This window comes from Camelus dromedarius, chromosome 12, assembly GCF_036321535.1.
Source record: "Camelus dromedarius isolate mCamDro1 chromosome 12, mCamDro1.pat, whole genome shotgun sequence".
Classification (NCBI taxonomy): Eukaryota; Metazoa; Chordata; class Mammalia; order Artiodactyla; family Camelidae; genus Camelus; species Camelus dromedarius.
The window spans coordinates 40,644,941-40,668,751 of NC_087447.1; the positions used below are offsets into that span (position 1 = coordinate 40,644,941).

The 23,811-nt window shown below is 46.6% G+C and overlaps 1 protein-coding gene across 2 annotated transcripts in view; it reads left to right on the forward strand.

Moving 5' to 3' along the window:
• Nucleotides 1–4,117: 4,117 nt before the first annotated feature.
• Nucleotides 4,118–23,811, forward strand: part of GALNT18 (polypeptide N-acetylgalactosaminyltransferase 18) — a 313,567-nt gene continuing 293,873 nt past the window's right edge. For both annotated transcript variants that reach the window (XM_064492571.1, XM_031460024.2), the window contains exon 1: nt 4,118–4,753. In XM_064492571.1, the coding sequence (XP_064348641.1) occupies nt 4,519–4,753 (235 nt within the window). In that variant the 5' untranslated portion in view covers nt 4,118–4,518. The remainder of the gene's footprint in view (nt 4,754–23,811) is intronic.

The following is a 23,811-nucleotide window of genomic DNA, read 5'->3' on the forward strand; positions in this document are numbered from 1 at the left end:
TCCACTAAACAGTGATCTCCCTGAGGGCAAGGGTGCTGGCCTTTAAGTCATCTCTGTGTTACCAGTAGCCAGCACTTGGGTCTAGCACAGAGCAGGTACTCAGAAATATTTAGTGGATAAATAAGTAGACAGATGCTTAGATGACTCTAAAAGCAGGATTCCAGTCAGGGTCTGCCCTGCGATTCAGCGAGGAGTTACTTTGGGTCTTTCAATAAGGTGAGAGAGGAGGAACCAAGAGTCGTTTCTAGGACCCTTTGCTCCTAGTTAGAGGAATGTTCTCTCTGGGTAGCTTATCTCTCCTTAGGTTGACCTTTCAAATACTTTAGGGCTCAAAGATAGTAAAAATAACAATAGTCAATACTTATATAGTGCCTTCAATGTGCTTTACATACATGAATTCATCTAATGCTCACAGCATCCCCATGAGGTGGGTATTATTATTATTATCCCCATTTTATAGATGAAGAAACCAAGGCACAAAGAGGTTAAGTGATTTGCCCAAGATCATACCAGAAAATGGCAGGCCTGGAATATGAATCTCTGGCTTCTTAACCTGTGCTCAAGGGACAACAGGTGAAAAACACTAAGCCTGAGACAATGTAAGTACTAAAGAAACATTCCTCTCTTTTTTCACCACCTGTCCCCCAGAGGTATGCTTTTAGTCAATGGCATCTCAGCCCTGTGGCTTGGTAGGATGCAATCTTGGACCTATTGTTTCTCCTCAACCTTTGTCTCTGAACCTTGTATCCATCCCTGCTGGAAGCCCTAGTAATTTCTGTTCTCCTAGGGACTTGGAAAACCCACTCCCCATGTAGCCAGCCCAGGGATTGAGACTTTCCATTATCAAGGCTCATTTTTCCCCTGTAGCCCCCAAATCCCAATTGACACCTCTGGCCCCAAGGCTTTGCATGGTGCTGCCATCTGGTGGGTATAGATGACCACTGACATCATTCTCTGATGAATGACTCTTGCCATTGGCCCAGATTGGTCCCCTATTCCTCTTTAGCCCTCAGGTCATGGTACCCGACTCAGAATGTAATCAATTGGTAGACAAATTCCATTAATGACTGGCTTCTCAACCCTGGTGGCAAAGATATTCCGAGTGAAGTCTTAGTATTTGATGGGATGACAGTGTGGCTGTGCTTGTGGGTACGAAGTTCTACTTAGCACCCTGTCACATCACATCAAGAGGGCAGCTGCCTACCCAATATAAAAGATGGGTAAAATCTAAAGATTGTACTGGAAAGACGCCATCAAGGATCTCTAGCCCCTTTCATACGTTATTCAAGGTATTCACTTTCCTCTTGCAGCAGGAGTGGAAGGAGACCCTAGGTTCAAATTCTAGGCATAACTTTAAAGAAATAAATTGCACTAGAGTCTCTGCAAGACCTGCTCACATCCAGGAGCGATCCCCTGATAATCTTTAGCAGCTTTCCAGGCTCAGAAAAGAGACCCATAATGAGACTGTGAGACTTAGGTTATATCCACATGTTTGTGTAAACTGGACAGGGCCCGGGGCAACTGATCATGCAAACAAAACCTCCGGGACTCAGTAGTTACTTGTTGTGTCATTGAAATGAAGGCCAAATAAATGAATCTCTACCCAGGTATTGTTTATAGGAGGGCTTCCATTGGGGCCCTTTTCTGTCCTTGTGACTGTAAAATTTTTCTGGGTAAAGTCTTTGTGCTCCCTTCTAATTCCCTTGTCTAAAACCAAGGGATTAAGGGTCTTGAGCAGGCATTAAGCGGTCCTGGGGGCAACAGTCCCTGAAACCAGCTCACTGCCCTACTGATGGTGAAGACAGACATTATGAATAGAAAGTCAACGTGCTGGAGCTCAGGTAGGCAAGACAAGCACCTTGATGCCTATAGTTTTATTCCCTATTAACTTTCATCAGGGGAGAGAGAACTGATATTGGTCAGTGTGGAAACCAAGTATTGCTCACCAGCAAATGGAGCTCATGGAACTCTACAGAGTTCACCATATCCTGGAAGGAAACCTCTTGTGATCCAGAGTCCTGCACTAATGAGAGCCCTTTCTGGTGCATGCTCTCGTTTAATCTTCACAGCCAGTTCTTCAGCAAGTGTTATTTACTCTTGGCATGAGGGGAAACTGAACCCCAATGGTGCTTTGAAACTCATCCAAGCTCACAAAACTAGTAAGTGGTGGATCTGGCATTAGAGTCATGGAGTCTGGCAGCACCTCCAGTGAATATTCTTTGAACTGGTCAACTCGACCCTGTGACCTTTCAGAGAGAAGGGCCTGTTCTACACTCTTGTTGCATTCACCCCCTTCCACAATTACAAATATATGAAAGGACCAGGTGGACAACAATTTAAGGTCACACAACCTGCTTTGTTTTCTCCTTGAACGTTATTTCTAAACTTGGGTCCCCGCCCCCCATTAAGAATGTGAAAAATGAGTACTGCTCCTCTGTCTAGACTTGTGGTGGTTTAGGAAAATCCTAGGAAGGGCTGAACTTCTAGGTCTGCTCCTGGGAGAGAGTGCGAAACAGAAGGAATAATTAGACCTTTGCCATTAGCTGTACTCGAGGCCTTTGCTTGTAAATTCATCCAATCAAAAGAAAGTTCAGACCCTCTGTCTGTGATCTGATTATACTTTCAGAGGAGAAGAAAGGGAGACAGATTTTATTTCCTCATGGGTGCAGATTTCTGTACCTTGATTTTTTTCAGAAATAGTGCATCGTCTCTCTTCTCATACATATACATACTATCATCTGCTCTCTCCCCAACCCACACCTATTGTTCTCTCTTCTAGTTATGGGTAAAGAAATCTTCTGACATCCCTAGTTGGTGTCTGTTTTCACAGCACCTTTTGGGAGTTATCGTGAGCAAAGCACTGGTTAAAGTGCCCCTCCCTTGCTTTCATGCTCTCCCTCTGGTGGGGACAGTTCTTTGAGTCCAGAAGACATCACTTGAGGGAGCCACCTTGAGTACTGGAACCATGGCTGGGTGGGGTGCTGGCACCCAAAGTGACACTCTTCAGGACAGGAAAATGCACCCCACAGTTGGAGAAGGGGATTGAAATCTGTTTTAAAAAGGCTTTGTTTGAAGGAATTTTATTCAGGTTCTGAGAAGTGAATAATAAAAGATGAATAATATGAATAAGTATTTGCTCTAATAACAAACAAAATAGTGTCAGGAACTGGAGTCCAGCCATGCCCCTCTGCTGGCAGGCACACTTCTCTCCTTCCTAACATCAATCACAAACAGCATGTACAGGGACTTTACAGTTCACAGAGAGCTTAATCCCCCCAGGGATATTTCTGTGCAGGATCTCCCTAGGCACTGGAATGAGTCTGGTGCCACTTAAATGACAACTGGGGTTACAGGACATAGTTTGTCCTGGGAGCTTCACAGACGTTAAAAAAAAATATATATATATATATATAGCTAGGGGCAAAAATCTTCCAGGAGATAGGTGTAGGGGCAAAAATCTTCCAGGAGATGGGTGATGGTCCAGAATCTTCATGGAGATACCTAAGAGGGTTGGAGGGTTGGCTCCTTGGACAGTTGCTGAGTCTGGAGACATCCAGGAGGCGGGCTGACTGGGTGGAGGTCGAAGTGAGGCCAAGGAAGAAGTGGACGCCTACCGGGCCTGACCAAGGGCAAGACCGGACGGGCGATCCGGCCCACGCTTCCCTGGCTTCTCTGCGTCCTAGCAACCATGAAAAGGGAAGAGGAGTGGCCGGGACGGATGAGGGGTTCTGGGCCGCGCGACCTCCTGAAGGCTGGAGGTTCCTGCGCAAGAACAAGAGGTGGAATACCCCTAATGGTGGAATCTGCCGACCTCGGGCTGGGACTGGCGGCGCGCCCTCTCCAGGAGCCTCGGGTCTGGGGCAGCCGGCGCGGGCGCGGGCGCGGGCGCGGGTGGAGGATAGGGAGCGTCCCTGTGGGGCGGGAGCCAGGGGCGGCCAGCAGGTGGGGCCCGGAGACCGGACTCCGCCCCCCGCGCCCTCTCCGTTGGTCCGCGACAGCCCAGCCCCGGCCCTTCTCTCGAGCCGGAGCGCGATTGGTGGCGGCGCTTGTCGCTCGAAGGGGGCCGGGCCGCTGGGCTCCGTGGCTCTCCCCGCCGCCGCCGCCGCCGCCCCCGTCCTTCTAGCAGCGCGGGCAGGTCGGACCGCCAAGGCAACCGGCGCCGGGCGATGGGAAGCGGCACAGCCGCGGACCCAGGCTGTGACAAAGTTTCCCAGGCGCGCGTATCAGGGCGCGCGTCTGCCGACCACCCGTGACCGCTCCGAGAAGGGCTCGGAGATTTTTAATTTGGAAAAAAAAATCCACCTCATTTCCTTTGTCAAGCTCTCCGGGCGGCCAGCGGCTGGAGCTCCAAACTTGAGCACGGCAGCTCCACCGTCAGCTTTCGGGCTTTGGAGAACGTCGGGACTCAGGTGCTCCGGCGCCCCGCGGCCCCGGGCGTGCTAGGGGGTGTGAGGGCGGGGGAGTCCGGGGTGCGCTGAGAGGAGCCCCGGGAGCTCTATATGGAGGAGGGAGTCCAGAATGGTGTGCACCAGGAAGACCAAAACTTTGGTGTCCACTTGCGTGATCCTGAGCGGCATGACCAACATCATATGTCTGCTCTACGTGGGCTGGGTCACCAACTACATCGCCAGCGTGTATGTACGGGGGCAAGAGCCGTCGCCCGACAAGAAGCTGGAGGAAGACAAAGGGGACACCCTGAAGATTATTGAACGGCTAGACCACCTGGAGAATGTCATCAAGCAGCATATCCAAGGTACGGACGCCCTGGGAAACTTGGGCCGCCCACTGGGCCAGTGTGCGGAGCCGCGCGGGGTGCGCTGGGGCTGGTGCGCATCTATTGAGCGACTGCGGGGCTCTGAGGCCGCAGACGCTTAGGGGGCCGCGTGTCCGCTCTTGCCTGAGTGTGCAACCCTCAGTGTCTGCGGCCGTGCGCGTTTCTCCAGGGCACACGTGTGTGCGCGGGGCTCCACGCACGGGTGTGTGCAGCTCGCTGGCGGTATGGGGGCGCGCTGCGCACGTGTCCCAGTGTGGGTGACTACCGGCTGGTTGCTCGAGGGCTCTCGGGATCGCACGCCGGTCTGGCTCAGGGTGTTCCTACGGGTGAATGTTGGTGTGTGTACAAGGGAGCGCGCGCGGGCAATCAAACTCACTTGGCTGCTGTAGGGTCCAGGGCGAGATACCCGAGCGGCCCCAGCTGTTGGCCTTTAGGACCCGCAAGCTGCGGGAGGAGCAGGGCGGGGAAGACTGCACGGCCCCAGCCCCAGCCCGAGCTCCAGCTCCGCTGTGAGCGGCCGATTGGCGGTTAGAAGTGCAGGGGGAATCTGTGGCTGGGAGTGCTGTCTGAACCGTAGTGATCCTCACTCCACCACAGCCCGCGGGTCCAAGACCCTCTCCAGAAGCAAGTGTTGGCGCGGGAAAGAAGCGTGGGAGCCTGGAGCTCTGTCCACTGCGGTGCTGCCTCCGCCCAGGACCAGGGAGCTGCCGCCCTGGGCTGCCGGTGAAGGCCATTCCCTGTTCCCTCGGGTAGCTCCACTCCCAGGCTCAGGGAGCGTCTGGGGCAGAGCAGACAGATCCACGCGGGGTTGGTCTGGAGTCTAAGGCTGAGCCCCGTGATTGCGCTCCAGGCCAGGGCTGGGGCCAAGGGGAGGATGGTGTACCTAGGGCTTTCCCCAGGCGACCCTGTCTGATGAGCTGCCAGAGGCAGGCGATAGAGAGTTCTGGGCACCACGGGCACTGGTGACCGGTGTGCACACACACATCCGTCTCTCACGTTCTCATTTCTCTTTTCTTTGCCTCTTCTCCCCCTGTTTACTACCTCAGGGTGTGAGTTGCTTAAGGGCAGGGCAGGGCCAACCAAGCCTGGTTCACCTGTAAACCCGGCAGACCTGCCAGGCTCTGGTACCAGCACTGGGCAGACCTGGGCATGTGTCTGGTTGAACATTTCTCCCCCAGGAGCACTCTTTTGTTTACATGTGGGTGTTGGGATCCAACCCTGCATCTGCTGCGCCTGCCGGGGTGGGGACAGCTGCTCTCTCCACATTTGGTGTGTTTCCACACGTGTGCAGAATAGTTCCTTCCAGGGGGAGGTTCAGGTGAGTACAGGAGAGATGTACATGTCCATGGTGCCTCCTGACTGACTGACTGATGACTTCAAAACAAGTTCATGGCTCGTACACTTCCCCAGTAAAGGAGACCATTCACAGCTCCTCCTTCATACCTGCCTCTGCCTGTCAGCCTGCCACTGAGTTTGTTTGGCAGACCAATTTATCTCTCTGATGGTGCCTGTTGTTGTGTTTCTTATTTGTCCTTTTCCATCCCATGGTTCTGGATTGACAATTAGTCAGCAATAGAAGGACAGTGCTTGCCCCAGGGGGGTTCAGAATGTTCCCAGGGAGACACAGGCCATACCTTACTTTGACATTTCCAGTTTGCTCACAGAGTTTAAAAGATTTTCATTCACAGATTCTCTGTGTGTGTTTGTGTTCCTGGAAAATGATGCTCTTGGCTTTCCAGTCTGTTCAAGGAGGAGGTGAGCAAGGTACTACTTTGGGAAGCAGTGAGGAGACAGTATTAACCCGTGAACTCATCCCAGAGTGCTCCCCTATCATGTTGATTGTGGACCGTGTCACATGATTTATAAGGCTCTGCATGAAAATGAATGCAAAGTGGAAGTTGAAAGGAGCCTTTGTGCTTTTGCTCCCAGGAAACCTTATAGCTCTGTTTGGAACTTTCAAATATATACCTGAAAAAATTGAGAGAGATGGGAAAAAAGAGGGAAACAGGGAGCAGGATCCTTAAAATATGTGTTGGTCCAGTTCTCTTATGTGTGTGCAATGACTGTATTATGACTCCCATGGATATTCAGAAGTGACCAGACTCTCAGTATGGAAAGGTGGACACCACAACCCACAGCAGGGTGGGGAAGGGTCAGTGACTTGGGAAGCACTGGACGTGAAGCTCAGAGGGTGCTTGGCTGGTTGTGCCATGATGGCATAGCCATGACTGGTGACAGTTCCCCTAGTGGTGCTGGAGCCATCTCTGAGCTAGTATTCGGGGGAATTTAAAGTAAATTTAGAGATTTACCTTTTTTAGATAAGGGGCCTACAATATTTGGGACTGGCCAAGTACAGATCTCTGAAGGCAGAGGGTGGGAAAGGAAAAGATCAGAGCCTTGTCCTTGACGATATGGGCTGTTATGTCTATTCCACTGTCACAATTCTGTTAGTAGAGCCTTTTGTACAATCCAGTTTACTCTGCTGAGCTGAGGGGGAATAAGGGATACTAATAATAGTAGCTAAAAATTATGTAGCACCTGCTATGTGCCAGGTACTATTCCAAGTGCTTTACGTATGTTGACTTATTTAATATTCATCACCCTATGAGGGAGGTAATGGGTCTGCTCCATTTTTCAGATGGTGAGATTATATGATTGGTCTAAGGTGCAGGGATTTAAACCCAGCTAACGTCACTTCAGGATTTGTGTTCTTAACCATATACTGTACTGTCTTTTGAGAGGGACAGCAGGTCACAGGGCAGTGGCATTCCCCTGGAGTCACTTGGTGTTGGGAGTGGGTGTCAGAGTTAGTGACTTCGGAGGGCAGCCGAGGGGTGATGGAGTCACAGCCTTTCCACTTGGAGACTCTTCCATGGATAAACTGAAGAAGCTCTGTGTTTTGTTTTGTTTCATGCCAAGAGGCAGAGGTTATATTCACTTAAAAAATGTTTGTGGAACACCCAGGACAGTTGCTGACACATTCTTCAGAGAGTACGTGTTGGGTGGATGAGTGGATGAATGAATGAGTACACAGTGTGGATGTCTGGTGCGTTGGTTAGTCATTAATAAAAGCATTTCCATTCCCAAATGAGTATGTTTTGCTTTGGAGCCTTGCACAGGCTTCTCTTTGCTTTGGAAAGGAAGTTGTCCTGGGAGCTGCAAATGTCACAAAATGTTCTGCTGGATGTTCCATAGAACTTGCAATTAGAAGAGGCTTTGGAGCGTCACCCTAGAGCTACGTTCTAGTCATGACTGAAAAGTTGATTTTCCTCTTGGGGGCTGCAGTGATATTTCATTTTAATTTGTTTTCTGATTGAATGATTTAATTAGATGGTGTTTGGGAATCTCTTGGGAATGTAAATTGCAGTTTTGATAACTTTTTTTTTTTTTAACCAAATAGATGGTAAATGAGAGGGTGGATAACTCCAGATTTGAAAAATAGCATTCTGATGGATTGGAAACATAGAATAACTGTTAGTACAGGCTTGGTCTTAGGAGGAGAAAGATGGGATTGTTGGAGGTGATGCAGTGGATTAAGTAGAGAGCGCTGAAGGAGGTGGAAGTGTTGGAGAGCTTGGGAAATGGAAATATGGATTCACTTCTTACTGTGGAAGTCCAGTAGCAAAAAAAACACCTTCCACTTTTTTTGGTTAGTATCTTTTTGAATCTGTAAAAGAATGTGCCAGTATTAAAGAAAATATTTTAAAATGTATAGAATTGCCCCTAATTCATTCTGATCTAACACAACTATTTTGTATTTTGAGCATTGCCTTCTAGCTTTGGCCATCTGCCTCCATATTTTAAAATGAAGTTGTGGTTTACATGTAATTTTATATTCTGCTTTCCTCAGTTTGCTCTTTGTTAGAAGCATTTTTTTTTTTCAGATTTGCTACATAGGTTGTTGATTTAATCCTTATTTATTGGAGACCTAATATGTGCCACTGGGGGGAGGTGACTTTGGACACAGTGGTGAACCAGGACACTCCTGGTCTCTGTCATGGTGAACTTATTTTTAGAGGATGATAGAACCCCTCTTATTCAACACAGTTGGAGTTTAAGTTAGTTTATTGAAAAACTGGTTAAAGTGGAGAATAAAACAAAATATTACATACATGCATTAAATATTTTATTTTAATATTATTGAAAATGTACATTTATTTGTCAGCCTTTTGATGTAAGGCTGGGTCTGCCGATGGCCTTTCTGATCATCTTCCTTGCATGAACCACTCCCACAGGTGCTGTTTACAAAGTCTGGTTTCTAGTTCTGTTTTCTTTAACATTCATTGAGAACTTGAAGCTGCTTGTGAAGCAGTGTAGGAGCCTAAATTTTTACGACTTTTGTCTGGTCTTTTATGATGATTTTGTTCACGTGTAATTTGACCACTATTTAAGTGACTAGCTTTATAAAGTCTTTCCAAAACTTTAAATTAATTTTCTTAGAAACAACAACCCTCATCTGTTTGGCAGGCATATTCCTTTGGTTTATATACTATGTCATTAAATTATGCTGTTCCAATGACAAATACGAAGAGTTTAAGTCCATTTGGAAACAAACTCAGCAGACTGTTGGTAGGCATACAACTGAGTTGTTAGCAAGAGATGAGAAAGGGATAGGAGAGAGATGCTGACACAGGGGAACAAAGGCATCCTGGGTTTTTTGTTTTCTTTTTCTTTTTTTTCATGGAGAGAATAAAAGCTTGCTTAATCTGGAGAGGTGACTAAGTGGAGGATTTTTAAAGAGAACTTTTACTGCATTTTTACATATTTTTATAATATTCCACCATCAATATACCATTATTGGTTTAACCACTTCCCTATTACTGAACATTTGCTGCTCTATTAAAATTAAAGCAGAAACAAACACCTGCACTTCGCATGTTCTTCTTTTGAATTTCTTTTAACGATGTATTTCCAGAAGTGGGATCACTACTGGTTCAAAGATTATGAACATTTTTATGAAAGATGGTTTTTCAAGAGGAAAATCTTTCTACACAGCCACCAGCAATGTATTATTGTACCTGTGTCACGGGGCCTGGCCAGCATTGGGTGTCATATGTCAACTTTTTCTGGGCAAATGTAACCACTGTCAAAAGTTCTATTCTTTTGCTTTGTGTTCCTTTGATTACCTAGAACTGAGTATCTTCCCCCTAGCCCTGTGTTTGTTTTCACCTTGCATTCGTGTCCTTTGCCAGTTTTTCTCTTGGGATATCAGTGTTTATGATTTGTGTATTTTATGTATATGTTTTATTTCCATATATCATTAATTAATTAATGAAATTTATGTTATGCCTGTATTCTACATTATATACATAATTTTTGCTTTACATAGATGCCTTAGGGCAGTGCTTTTCAAACTGTGTCCCCAGAATCCCCAAGCCTTTGGCAGGTTTGATCTGGGACCTGAGACATAAAAGGGTCAAGACATAAAAGGGTCTCCTGGACCCCACCTGTACCCACTCTCTCCCCTCCGTGCAACCAGTGTAACTCCTCTTTCATCTGTCTTATTACATTTGTTATTCTGTAAAATATTTCATTTTTACAAGGGCTCTGCTTCTGCTTCTTCTTCTTTTTATTTTTAAAGGTTGAAAATCAGTTTTGGGAGAAAAGGAAACATCAGACTGTTAGATTTTTGTGAGGGATGATGGTAGCATAAAGAATTCAGGAGAGTAAACAAATCTAAAAGGAAATTGAATTCCTGGGTGGTGTTCTTGTAACATCTACTTACCCTTCTGAACACCATGGTTAATAATGTATTACATTGTATGACTAATTTCTAAATCCATTATCTTAGTTCACTGAGTCAAGATCATCCCAACAATGGGAGAAATGAATTATTAACTGCTTTTTGTTTCCTAAAAGTTTATTAGGCATATTATGTGCATACTAATGTACGTCAAGTCAGTAACAGTAGGTTTGCTCACCAAGACTGCACACCATATATGGTTCCTAAAAATCAGAAAATGTCCTAGGCCTGGATGTTGGAAGACTTTTTTGTGTGTGTCCCCTATAGCTTTTGGATGTCATCTCGAATTGGCTGGTGTCCTTCTCATCTGATCCTCAACTTGGCAGGGTTGTAAAGAAGAGAATATGATGTTTGCTAAATGCTTGGAGATTATTTGAGGAAAGGGTGTCATTTAAACAGTAAAGCTATTTGTCCTTCAGAATGAACTGTGGCATGTGAAATTATATTAGTAACAGATTGGTGTTTTGAGAAGGTTCAATAGCAGGATTTAGAGGTTGAGCCCGGTTATCTTTATCAACAGCCTAGGACCACATCTTCATGGAGTAGAAGAGCCTTGCCAAAGAATACAGCATATTCTCATGGCCGGAGAATTTTCATTTTTATCCAGAAGTGTGTAGGCTGTAAAATAAATGAATTCTACATTCTTTGCCACTCACTTGACATAAATTGTTATTTGCCCTTGATAAGTAGGTTGATGTAGAATCTCAAGGAGAATTCAGAATGAAATGTCGGAGAACCACGGTCTGGTGTTCTGGTTTCTGAGGGCCTTGAAGGTCAGCTTCAGTTACTTGGGTTAGGCTGGTCTGCATTTTTTCAAAGGTGTTTATAGGATTCAGAGCCGCGTACGAGGTTACTGGAACATCTTCATTACCATTCTGTAGGGTTTCTACTTCACTTAGAAAGCTGAATGGGCTATTGCCTTGATTTGGGGTCTGGGGGCGTCTCTTTAGGATTGTTGCCCTCTTCTGTTGCTTGGGTTCTATTCTGGAAACCAGCACAGACAGGCTGCCCTGTGGAGAGGCATATAGGAAGGAGGGCAGTCCAGCTGGAGGCAGCCTTGCACAGAAAGTCCTTGGGGAAATGCCGAGCTGAGCATGAGTGATGAATGTAGGCAGAAGGCACCAGGGTGGGATCTGGGGAGAAAGAGGGTCATGTTTGAACCCAGAGGGGCAGAAGTCCATCGGTGTGGGATGGGCACCACGGGAGAGAGAGAGGGACAGAGTGGGTTAGGTTTGCTGGTTGATGATCCAGATTCTATGAATGGTGGGTTGCACTTTTTATACTGGCCTTGAAAGTCTCCCGAGGGCTGGGGGTTCTTGAATTTTGCAGAGATTTGATTATTCCATTGTGCCTATAATTGTCATCTTATCAAATCTCACTTTGCCTTTGGGGTCTGAATCAGCTTCGTTCCGTAATGCAAGCTTGGGCACAGGAATTCTCCATGTTCCCCCTTCTCCTTGCACGCGTGCCTTCACATGCAGGGCACCCGCCCAGGGCAGGGCCGGGATGGTGCACGTCCCAACATGCTGCCTCCATTCTCACTCCATCCCTTTCTCTCCCACTCAAGAAAGCATGTTAGTATGCAAGAGAATGTGACAACCTTGAAATCTCTTCAATTTATAGTTAAATTTAATCATCCGTACGCTTTGGTACTTAAATTATTGTTAATAACAAATTACTGCACAACTGTTCCAACATATAATATGTTGTGACAGCGACTGGGAACAGCTGCTGTTCTGGAACCTTCTGTGTAGGTCTCTGTGCTCTTTATGGACCCAATTGAATGCAGCCAACTGGAGCTTTAAGCAAGAGGATTCCTGATTTTATGAACATTAATGCTTTGGTGGTTTTTTTTCTGGCTACACGATTATGGATTAAAATATATTGCTAGACAGATCATCCCCATCAGTGGGTGTGCAGTTCTGTGATGTGATTCTCTTTCGCTGCCCAATGTTAAGTTTCAGTTTTGTGAAGGTTTGCTTTTGGGACATGAAGCTGCCCTTAACAATACCAGCAGAAAACCTGACGTGTCCAGCCCCAATGAGACAGTGACAGGCTTCCTGTATGATGGCCTTGCTAAAATGGTACTGGAGCCAGAGACATGCTTTGTTGGGCTATGTTTGTTATCGCTGGCCTTCAGGAGCTCACAGAAGTACAGTATTTGGGAAGGTTCAGAGAAATGGGTTAGCACCCATCTCCTTGGGATAGATGAGAATAAAGGAAAATGATACCTGAAAAGGAGGCTGAGGCCAGCGCTTTGGCATGAATGGGTTCATCCCGCCGATGTCCAGAGTTGAAGACTCAGAGTGGAGCTCCTGTTTGAGATGGTTGGGTGCTGCATCTTAAGCTCTGGTGCCTTGTTTGACTTCGCTGGTCTGATTTGCCCATCCATTGCTGTCCCTTGATGACTTAAAGGCCACTGAGATCCCAGAGGAGAGGGAATGCAATTCAGGGACCCAGGCAGGACAGAGTTTGAAACTTGGGCTAGTAAGTGTCATGCTAGTGGCATTTGAGGACTTCGGAGAATGGTACCAAAATTTCTTGCGCCAGTGAATGTAGGAGTAAGAAAGCCAGGGCAAGATTTGAAGCTACAGAATTGCCGAATGAGAATCTTAGCCAAACCCTTGATCTATTTTAAGAGCAATAGGCATTTAAAGAATTGAAGCTGGATCGTATCAGAAAGAATGGAGGAAGAGAACTACGCTTGTGTGTCAGGGACTGGACTGGGTGCTGTCCCTGCCTGATTACTTTCTGTCTTTACTGCATGGTGAGAACACTGAGACTGAGTGACTTAAAGAGTTTGCCCAAGGGCTGATGGAGTTGAGCCAGGAAGGGAAACTGTCTCCAGCATCTGTGCGCTCTCCAGCAGAGGAAAGAAGATGACAGTCTCACAAAGAGGGGACTGGGAGATCACTTTATCGATGATTGTGTTCAACTAAGTGGAAGCCCAAAGGCCTCAGGTCAAGCGGGAGACTGATGGGAGAAGGATCCAGGCAGGCAGCTTGGTCTGTTTTTGTGCGAGTGAGGGACCTTGAGGGTGCCAGAGGGAGGAAAACTTGCCCGCAAGGGTGAGTGACATGCCACCGTGGAGGTTGTGGGGAGCCCTTTCTCTCGGATCACTGTGGAGCCCCCAGGAATTTGGCCTTGTAGGAAAAGCAGAGCATGCCAGCTGTGGGCTAGAGTGCTTTCAGATTCCACACATGCCTTTCGAGCACTTCCGGTGTGCCAGGCCCAGGGCTGAGTGCTTTCCTGTGCACTGCCACAGTCGTGTGGCTTCTGGGCTGACCAACTCGTCCCATTTGCTCAGGACTTTCCCTCTTGTAAAACTGATATTCCCAGGCCCAAGAGGCCCCTCCACCCTGGGCAAACCTGGATGGTCAGTCATCCTCATCTTTTCACGCTGATGAATCTTGTTTAATGGTAACTCCCAGCCTCATGGCAAAAATAGCCTTTTTGATTGCACCACACCTGTGTCTTCTGCTCTCTGCTCTTGAAGGTTGACTTTGTCCAAGAATTGTAAAGAGGACAGGGAGGGTCCCAGCAGTTCCTGCCCCGTTTCCCTTGCCCATACAGGCTGCCTCCTCTCTCCTTTGTTATTCGTTCTGCCTTGGTACTCTGTTTTGTTTTTGTTTTTTTTTAATTCCAGCTGTCTGAGCCTCTCAGGATTTGGAAAGGAAAAAAACAATTGCTGTAAAGGAAAGCTCTAATAAAGTGGTTTGGGCACAAACAGCCGCAGCTGTTTATTTGCCCAAAACAGTCGGAGTCTGTATTAATAACCTTGTGAGTTACAGGCTAGGAAGTGAAAAGTAAGCAAAAATCTCACTTGAGACCTGCATCTGTGACTTTTTTCCTTTATTGAACTAATCTCTCTTCCTGTTTATGCTGGTGACATTTTCTATTATCCGTGTGGAAGATCCTTCTTGATCTTCCGTTTCAGATTTATTTAGCTCTGCCTGGGTAGGGTCCCAGAGTAGAGGGGTTTTCTGGTTTCTCTTTATTGCAATTATGATGCCAGGTGTTTCTGTGGTTCCTGCCTCAAAGGATCTTGACGAGTGGGATGGGCCTTGCCTAATTAATCATCTTAATATTTCTCTGACGGGGGAGAAGGAGCCACAGAGGAACGGGAGGGGTGTGGGTGAGGCTTTAGACGTGCCTCTAAGTTCATGGGGCTTGGAGAAGAGAGTCGTTTAGCATTTTGGTTTCTTCCATTTCTAAATCTCAGTTTAATAATAAACTGATCCTCTGATTTGCTTCATTTTCTGAAAGAGTGTATGGAGGGGAGTGTAACATGTAGGAATTATGACGTAGATCCCCCAAGTGTATAATTCAGCCAGGCTTTGAAAAAAAATTTTTTTAGAACCTGGGGATTTATATTAGAAGGGGAATCCAGTAGAAAATGATAAAAGAGAATTTTATGAATGATTCAAAAATTAGAAGAAAGAACGAATGAGGAAGAGTTGTAGAAATAGGTCTGAACTTGTCTGGAGAAGAAACTGGAAGAGGAAGAAAATTAATATTTGTTGAGCATCCATTATGTGCTAAATGCTTTGAACGTGTTACCTCATTTTAGCCTCATAAACAACTCTGTTGGGTGATGTTATTACCTCCATTTAACAGATGAGGAAATCAAGGCTCAGTGACTATACCTAACTTGTCCAAGGTGATGCAGTTAATAAGTTACCTCTCTTAAGCCCCTTAGTAAGGGGCTAAGGGCCCTCTTGTTCTTCTGCTCCAGTAATGCTGGTCAAGAGAAAACAGGATCATCTCTTTCTCTTAGCAGAAAGGTTGCAGATGAGACTGGGAGGATTCATGAGAGTAGCGAGACCCTAAGGTGGAGTTTGTCAGTGTCCCTCCCTGGAGATGCAGGAGGTCATCTGTGCCAGGAGCTGATGGGGATGGAGTGCCCTGGAAGGTTGAGAGAGGCTCTAGGCCTGGCTCTTCGCAGCCAGTAGTATCACTGCTTCCAGAAGACTTAGCATGAACAAGACCATCTCCTCCTCTCATTCAGAGCAAAGCCTTATTAAGGGGGTCTGCCACGCTCAGGACATGGGACTGAGTTGGGGACCATAGATGGGGCAGATGCACACAGAGGAAACAGCAGATATGTCCAAGTTTGCCAGGAATTCCCATTTAATAGAGGAAATGGAATATCTGGGGGTGAAGTGTAAAAAACGATGGGCCCCTAGCTCTGTGGACAGATGTAGGAGATGGGCCCCAAGGCTGGCATTATTTATTGGGGCTGGGGAACGGGGCAGGGCATGGGATGGTTGGAAACTGCAAACCAGCTTCTAAGTTCCCGTTCTCCTCTGTTGTGGCTGGAAGTTTGATGGCTACCTGGGAGGTAATCCTGCCTTCTGTTGGCCATATGCTCAGATTCTTTTCTCCCTTCATCCAACTGACATTTATTGAGCACCTAATAAGTGCTAAGGGTATATTAGTGGAACAAAGACAAAAGTAGGAAGGGTTTGCAAGTAAATGAAGTAGTTGAAGGCTCTCCTATAAGCAAATGTTTGAAGAAAATTAGGTGTGGACTCTGTCTATTGGGAGAGTTCCAGGTGGGGGAAACAACTAGTCCAAAGGCCCTGAGGCAGGAATGTACCTGGTGTATGTGTATTTGAGGAACAGTGTGGCCAGAGCAGAGTGACTGTGGGAGAGTGGAGTCGGGGGTGAGGCCAGAGAGGGGCTGGCTAGGGAGCAGGTTGTACGTGCCTTGGAGGCCACTGTGGGAGAAATGCTCTGGGAGAAATGGGAGCCCCTGGAAGGGACGAGCAGAAGGGCCCAGCTTGTAAAGGCCCCAGTCCAGGCTGTTCTGTGACTGCTCCCAAGCACCCTCGTGGGCTTGACGCTGTGCCAGGCGTGGCGGGAAATGGCAGATTATGTAGGACAGTCCTTTGCTTTGAAAAGCTCATAAACAGGCTGGGACGACAGCACAAGAAATAGTTGAGGGCTTTTTGCAGAGGCTAACGTAACGAGGGTTAGCTGCATTCTGGAAGCATGCGTTGTCAGAAGAGACTTCCCAAGGAACTGGGGCTTATGACGCATCTTTAAAGAATGAGGGGGGTTTAGAGGAGTGGAGGAGGGAGGATTAGGAGAGGGCAAGTTCAGGTATTCAGTAAAATCAACAGTTGCCTTGAAGAGGGAAACCCTGGTCTCCTTTAGTGTGGTGAAGAGTGTGCAGGCAGACAGTGATGGAATCAGCGCTGCCGGCTACAGGCTGGGTGACGCTGGACGAGTCTTTTCACTTCCCTGTGCCTCAGCTTCCTCACCTACAGAAATGAGGACAACCACTCCTTAAACCCTGTAGGATTGCTGTGCTGATTAAATGAGGTACAGGACAGCACCCCGCCCCGCCTGTCCTGTGGTGGGCTGGGGGGCAGGGAACACGTTCTTTTCTTCAGTCACCCTGCTTTCACTCTTTCCTTCTTTCCCACTGTCTTTCCCTCTTGGAGCTCACATAGAAAATAAGGTCAGGAATGTATTTTCTGGTTGTAACACCTAGACTCTCAACTTTGAACCCTGTTTCAGTGCAATGAGACACGATGTGTGTGTTGGGACTTCCCCAGTTAAATCCAGCCTGAGAGGGTCAGAAGTGAGGTTAGAGGGGAGCCCAACCTAACTCCAAGGACAGCTTCTGAGCTGAGACATCTGGAGTTGTCTCAGTGTGATTTGACTACTGCTCTGAAATTCCAAGCCCATCAGCCTGGGGACCTGCCCCTGTTTGTAGAGAGAGATTTGTTTTGTAAAACCCACCTGACATTGCAGTGGGCAGCAGACAATGTCAGGAATGCACTGTTTTCAGAAACCTTGGCTGGTGGGAGAGGTATGCAAAGAGTCTCCTTTGCCCCAGCCCCTGGTCGAGGGAGAGCCTCCTGGAGCAGAGATGTGTCTCCCTCCACTTGGACCCACCTCCCGACAGAGCTGGAGCCCCATCAGCCTGTCTTCCTGCCGAGGTGAATTTGATTTATTATGAAGCAACGTGACTTACAATTTCAACTGCAGGCAGGAAGGTGTGATTTAAGACAATTGTCAGGAAGATTCAATTTAATCTTTTCTTTTTTTCCCCTCTACAAAATGTGCATTTGTTGCATGATATAATTTTAATATACATTCTTTACAACTCGAAGATAGATGTAGTTTCATACTGGGAAGGCACACTCAACATTTTTTTTTTTTTTTAGTACTTTTCTATTTAAAGTTCTTTTTGAAAAAGATTCCTTTGTCAAAGGGTGGTTTTTCTTTGTAGTAAATCGTTATGAAGCTTCCTGGGCAAGAAACCGTTTCTTGATTGGGGTGGAGGGGTGGGAAGCGGTTATTTGGGTCACTTATAAGTAGGGAGATAATTGCCGTAACAAAACAATAAAAATAAAAATTTTATTTACCTAAAACTATACAATTGTGAATTTTGAATGTTTTTCAACAACAGCTAGTTGTTTTTAGCAAAACGGGCAAAAGTAATTTTGAGTTTGTAATTACTTTAAAAGTACAGAAAGTATAGATTGATTTTTGTAAATCAAAAATTAAATGCCTTATTTCATCCCAGTCAGTATTAGAAACTTCACAGTATTGTGTTGTACAGCTCAGTGCAGTCTTTCCCTCTTTCCTTACATATTAGCAAAAAAGGTTGAGCTTTCCAATTTTGGCAGTTCTCAGGGTGTAGGTCAATTGTGAAGGCTCTCATATGAAGGATCTCTACTGAGAATCAGAGCATGCTAGAGCTGGAAGGAACGAGAGCATCCTTACCCTCAGACTGTTTGCTGAAGAACCTGAGGCCCAGAGCAACTCAGTGAGTGCCCTGAGGGCCCTGCCTGGGGTGCCAGAGATTCTGAGATGGGGAGCTAAGCTTCCTGAGTCAGGTCTAGAAAGTGTCCTTCTACATCCAGTCACTCCCCTCAACCTCAGAAGGAACTTCTGCATTGGGGAGCAGTCCTTAACTGTATGTTCTCAGATGAATCCAGGTGCTTAAGGAACGAGGAATGGGTGAATTTCCTTAGCTGGAATGAGGCTGGAGGGACCCTGCTCAGTCCCTTCCCCCTGGTCTGAGTCCTTGGGGCCTGCACCCACTCTCTGGGATCATCTTCAAGATTGGGGACATAGCACTGTTGAGTAGGACCTGACTTCAGGGCCAAGCAGCACACAGTAGCTCCTGGTGGTGCCGTCTCTGTATTCGTGGCAGGCTTCTTCCCAGCTTTTCAAACCCAAGCGGTGGTACAGATGGGGGGTGGGGGTGGGCAGAGATCTTGTGTCAAGGAGAAAAAAAGAGGAAAAAATGGACATTTACCAGGTACTGACTAGATGTTTGGTACTACTTAATCCTCTTCATGTTATTTAATCCTCAGAATATGCCTGTGAGTTCCTAAGCCTCATTTTCACAGTTGAGAAGTTTGTACTGTACTGTATTAACCTGCTTTCCCATTAGGCTGAGTTCCTTGAGAGTGGAGACAGGGTCCTATTTTTTTCCCATTTTCCTGTGTTTCACACAGTGCCAGGCACGCAGCTGGGGCTAAGTAGGAATTTGTTGAGTGATTAAATGAATAAGAGAGCAAGCATGTCTAAAACCACTTAGAGGATCCACATCCAGGTCTCTGGCTTCAAAGTTGTCTGGAAGGGAAGTCAGGGGCCCGAAGAACTGCTTCCCATCCCTCCAGGCTTGGGGGCAGCTTCTATGAGTCCTCCTTCTGGGTCAGGGACAGGAAAACATGCACTCCTGGGGTCTCTCTCATGGCCCCTCGTAGCTTGCGCTGCTGTTTCAAGGTTTCATCAAAGGAAAACTGTGGTTCAGTGGGGTGTGTACATGTGTGTGTATAAAGTGTGCTTTCCTGCACTGAGATCCCCCAGGAATCAGCTGGTGAGAAAAGCTGGGAGCCTTCAGGGGACCCTCGATGTCTTTATTTTAATAAAGCTGTCACTTGTGGTCACTTTCAAACAAAAGCAATCTTGCAGGTACAGAAGGGGAAAAATGAACCTTCCTCAAGAGCAGACAATAACACCAGAAAAAGATGCAGCTGACTGTGGTCTCTGTGCTTCAACAGGAGGGACAGAGTTGAGGCCATTTAAATGGGCAGGAGAAAGCATAGCTTAATTTCCAAGAAAGGATAAAGAACTCCTCCAGGCCCCAGAGCTAAGGGAGAGTTGGCCTTTGGCTTCCTGGCTGAAGTGGCAATGAGTTGGCCTCCTGTCCGTGCTGAGGCCATGAGAACCTCGGAACGGATCCCACCACCTCGAGGCATCTTTGGAATGATGGTGATGAGCTGGGGACTTGTTCTTTCACATTCAAGAGAAAGATGGCAGGAACAGTGTGCAAGGAGGAGAAAGGACTCTCAGAGGACAATTCCGGAGTCAGGAGAGGATTTTTCCTTCCTGCTGTGTCAAAATGCCTTGGGCATCAGGGCAGGAGATGGTACAGGAGCAGGGCTAGAGATTGGGCAGCCCACACCTCCCGGTTCCCTGGAGGCTGCCTGGAGAATCACCCACCCACGGGGGTGGGTCTGCACAGTTGCCCAGTACGGCTTCTCCCACCCTGTCCAGTCGGCGCACCCAGGTCATGGGCACAGGAAGAAGTTTCTCCTCTACCTCTGCCCCCCAGGACAGAGCAACCCGTTAGGAGAAGCCATGGATTACTGCAATTTTTCTTTTCTTATTATTCTCTGATATTTTCAATTTGAAAAGAGTCATTTAAGCAGTAGGGTGGAAGAGGGCATAGTAGACATAGGGGAAAAATTGAAAATGTCATTAAAAAATGACTATTCCATTCTTTTTTATACTTCAGCAGACAGATGGCTGCCTCACCTTTTGCCCGTGGCCGTGAGCAATAGCCCAATGGGTGAGCCAAGGAGAGCAGTGATTTTATTTTTCTTTTCATTTCACACAGATTGTGTAGCCCTTGGGGTGTGGGGGACCAGTGGAATGAAGCTCTGGGCTGGGAAACTAATTATGCCTCCCTGCATGGCTGAGCTAGTTAATACCAAACTGTCATTGAGGCTGATTCTTCCCTGGGGCAGAAAAGCTTCCCAAATTCCTTATCTCTTTCTCCTTGCCTTGAGAGTGGAGGCGTTTTCATTTTTGCCAGTTTGAGGAAACTGGAGCAAAATTCAGGAAGCTTCTCAAAGCTCTGAAATGGCGCTCTGGGTTCTGGTTCCAAACATGCCTTCTGATACGCAGCAGCCCTGCCTCCTCCAGCTCAGACAAGATGCTGAATTGTGGAGTTAAGACAGGCTCAGCTCAAATCCTGGTGCAGCCGCTCATTGGTGTGATGTTGTCCGAGGCTGCCCAGGGTGTCTAGGACGGGAAACAGACTGCTCATCCACTGTGTCCCTCCCGTCTCCCCAGAAGTGTGGGCTCAACGATGCTCACCTCAGTTGTAAGCCTGCCTCATTTTGCTGGCCCTGAAACTGAGACCCCACCAAGTGCATGACATGGTCACCAGTGGAGACCATACATGATGAAGGATAATCAGAAATTCATTAATGCTTTTAAGTGGGTTTTTGACTTATTAATCAAACTCATACATATCATTAAAAATGGTTATGCACATGAGGGAGACATACTTATTCAGTCTACAGAAAATAAACTGGCTATGTACTGTAATCACTCTGACTCCACCACTCTCTGTCCCCACTTCCCCTGACTGGGAGATCTGCGGCCCACAGTCCATGCAGTCTCTGGCTAGCCAGATGTCTCAAATAGCAGTGGATCCAGTAATATCTATGGGTCTTTTTAAGGACAGAAAAAGAGTTTTTAAAATTAAGTAGAAGCATTTAAAAACACAGCCTTTGTGACAACATGAAAATCATGAATATTCAGTTCGTACACAATCTCAAGCAATTAGGCAGATGCGTATTTCCAGGGCAGGTGTGCTACCCTCATGGCTGAGGGGATTGGGGCTGTCTATCATTTCAAAACCAGATTTCCCTGGTGACTTCAGTCTGATTTTAGGGAAGTTGGGGAATGAAGTCTCAGAGACAATCCTCTTTCTTTTTCCCTCCCCTTTGCCAGGCCACATTCCCCTTACCTAGATCCATATTCCTAGGCTTCAGCTGAGAAATTCCCAAGTCCCTGGAGACAGAAAGCTCCTTAGATTCTGCATGCTGATGTGCTGACTGATTCAGAGTTGGAGCAAAGCAGCCTGTTTCCAGCCTTGGAGGATGGGTGTCGTGTGGCAATATTTAGTCTTGGCTGTTGGGTGTTACTTGTTTTAAGCCCAATTCTCTCCATGTTGAATTTCCATTAGAATTAATTGGTTGCCTTTGGAGAAGCACCAAACACAAACTGAGATCATTGATGGGAAGACACAGCTTAGAATTGTCCCCTCAAAGGAGACTTTATATCAACTAGGAATCCCATCTAACTTTTCAGGAGAACCAGCATGTTAGCAACTATGTATACCTAAGTTATCTGGGACAACTGAAATTCAAATACTCTGATCTATTGTCCCCAGAAACCATCTAAACAAATTGTAAATTCTACTGTGTCCGAAGTTTACCTGCCCATATTGACTCCCCTACTTGGAAGTAGTACAAAGCCCTTGCCAGACCACATGCCCCATATTTTTAATTTAGAAAATATGGTCACAATGAAGTAAACAGAGCACTGGTAAATGGAGCCAGCTGTTCCCTAAATGGTTGGGGGTGGTTTGTTTTTTTGTTTTTTTTTTTTAGTGTGAATCACATGGGTTAGGAGAAGCACTGCAGGATCTCAGTGTGAGGATCGTGGTGGAGCCTCTTCCCAGTGAAACAAACATAACTGGTAAAAATTATTTTAAAAGTCCCAACCATTTAAAGTCTATGGCGGTTGTTCTAAGGGCACACATCAAATGGAGAAACACTTAGTTAAGAAAATCGACTAAATCCCAGTAAGAACAGCAACAATCTGGTGCTTGACCTGCTCCCTCCTTGAATTCCAGCTCAGTGAGACAGAAGCTCTTCTCTGAGCAGACATAGATAAGAAGATGGGCCTCCCTGTCCCCCCAGGTTCCTATTCTGATGCTAAATTTTCTCCCCAAGAAGGCCGGCTCACTGTATTATTATCTCTCCCAGCTTTGTGTTGCAGAAGCTTTATTCCATGCAAGCATAGCCAAGAGGTCTGGGGCTTTCCGCCACCCAGGCCCCATTTGTAGGGAGAAAGTTCTATCGTTGGCCAAGAGTACTGGGCCCTAATCGTCTGCACCCCAGCTCACACAAAGGGTGAAGGTTCCATGCCAGGAGAGGTAATCCAAGCAGACTAGTGGCTGCCATCCCCACCCAGCACCACTCACAGAGCAGGGATGAAACTGAGAAAAGTGGTCTGCTGTTCTCACTCTTAGCTCCAGAGTAGTGGTGCTGCCCGAGGGGAAAGGTGGGCTGTAAGAACACAGAGTTCTGCAGCTCTCCACTTTATTTGAAAAAAAAGTGTGAGGAATTTCAAGCCTAAAAGCAATTGGTAAGTATTTAAGAGGAGGCTAGTAGTGCCATAATAGCAACAAGAGAGATCAGGCCGCTAGACCAGCTAGACATTTAAAAGAGAGAACCGGAGAAAGGGACATCAGAGAAGAACCCTTCTGGGGTCAAAGCAAGCCTCAGAGACTGGCCTCAAAGACAGCTCCTGTAAAGAAGCCTGAACTTAAAGTGGATCAGACTGCGGGACAATTTATACCTCAAGGTACTGTTGAAAAATAATAGAGCAATCAGGTGGCAATTAGTGGAGGCTAACAGCTAGGTGTGATACCAATAGGTCAGTCCATCCAGAAGCTTAACAGGGAGATAAATGAAAGAGATTAAAACAACAACAACAACAAAAGCAGCAGCAACAACAACAACCCCCTGCTAAAACCACTGTCATCAGGGAGTTGAATAGGGAAGAGTGCACAGGGCCAAGGCTGTACCCTCCAAGGAATCACATCAGAGACAGCACATTGGGTGGGTAGTGGGGAGGAGGGGAGGGAGAGGCGGGAAGATGTCACTGAACTAGTCCATTCATGTCACTAAGCAAACAAACAAACAAACAAACAAATCCTGGGGATGGCAGGGGTAGTGATCAGTATTCAGGGTGGCTAAAATATGTTATCTAAAATGTCTGGTTTTCAACAAAAATTTAAAAGACATCAAAGGCAAAAGAACATGTAACTCATAAAGAGGGAAAAAGCAGATGACAGAAATTATCTTTCATGAGACTTGATTTTTGGACTTACCAGACACAGACTTCAAAGTAGCTATTATAAGTTTATTCAAAGAACTAAAGAAAACTTTGCTGAAAGAATTAAAGGAAAGTATGATGACAATGTCTCATCAATAGGGAATATCAATAAAGAAAAAAAGTTCCA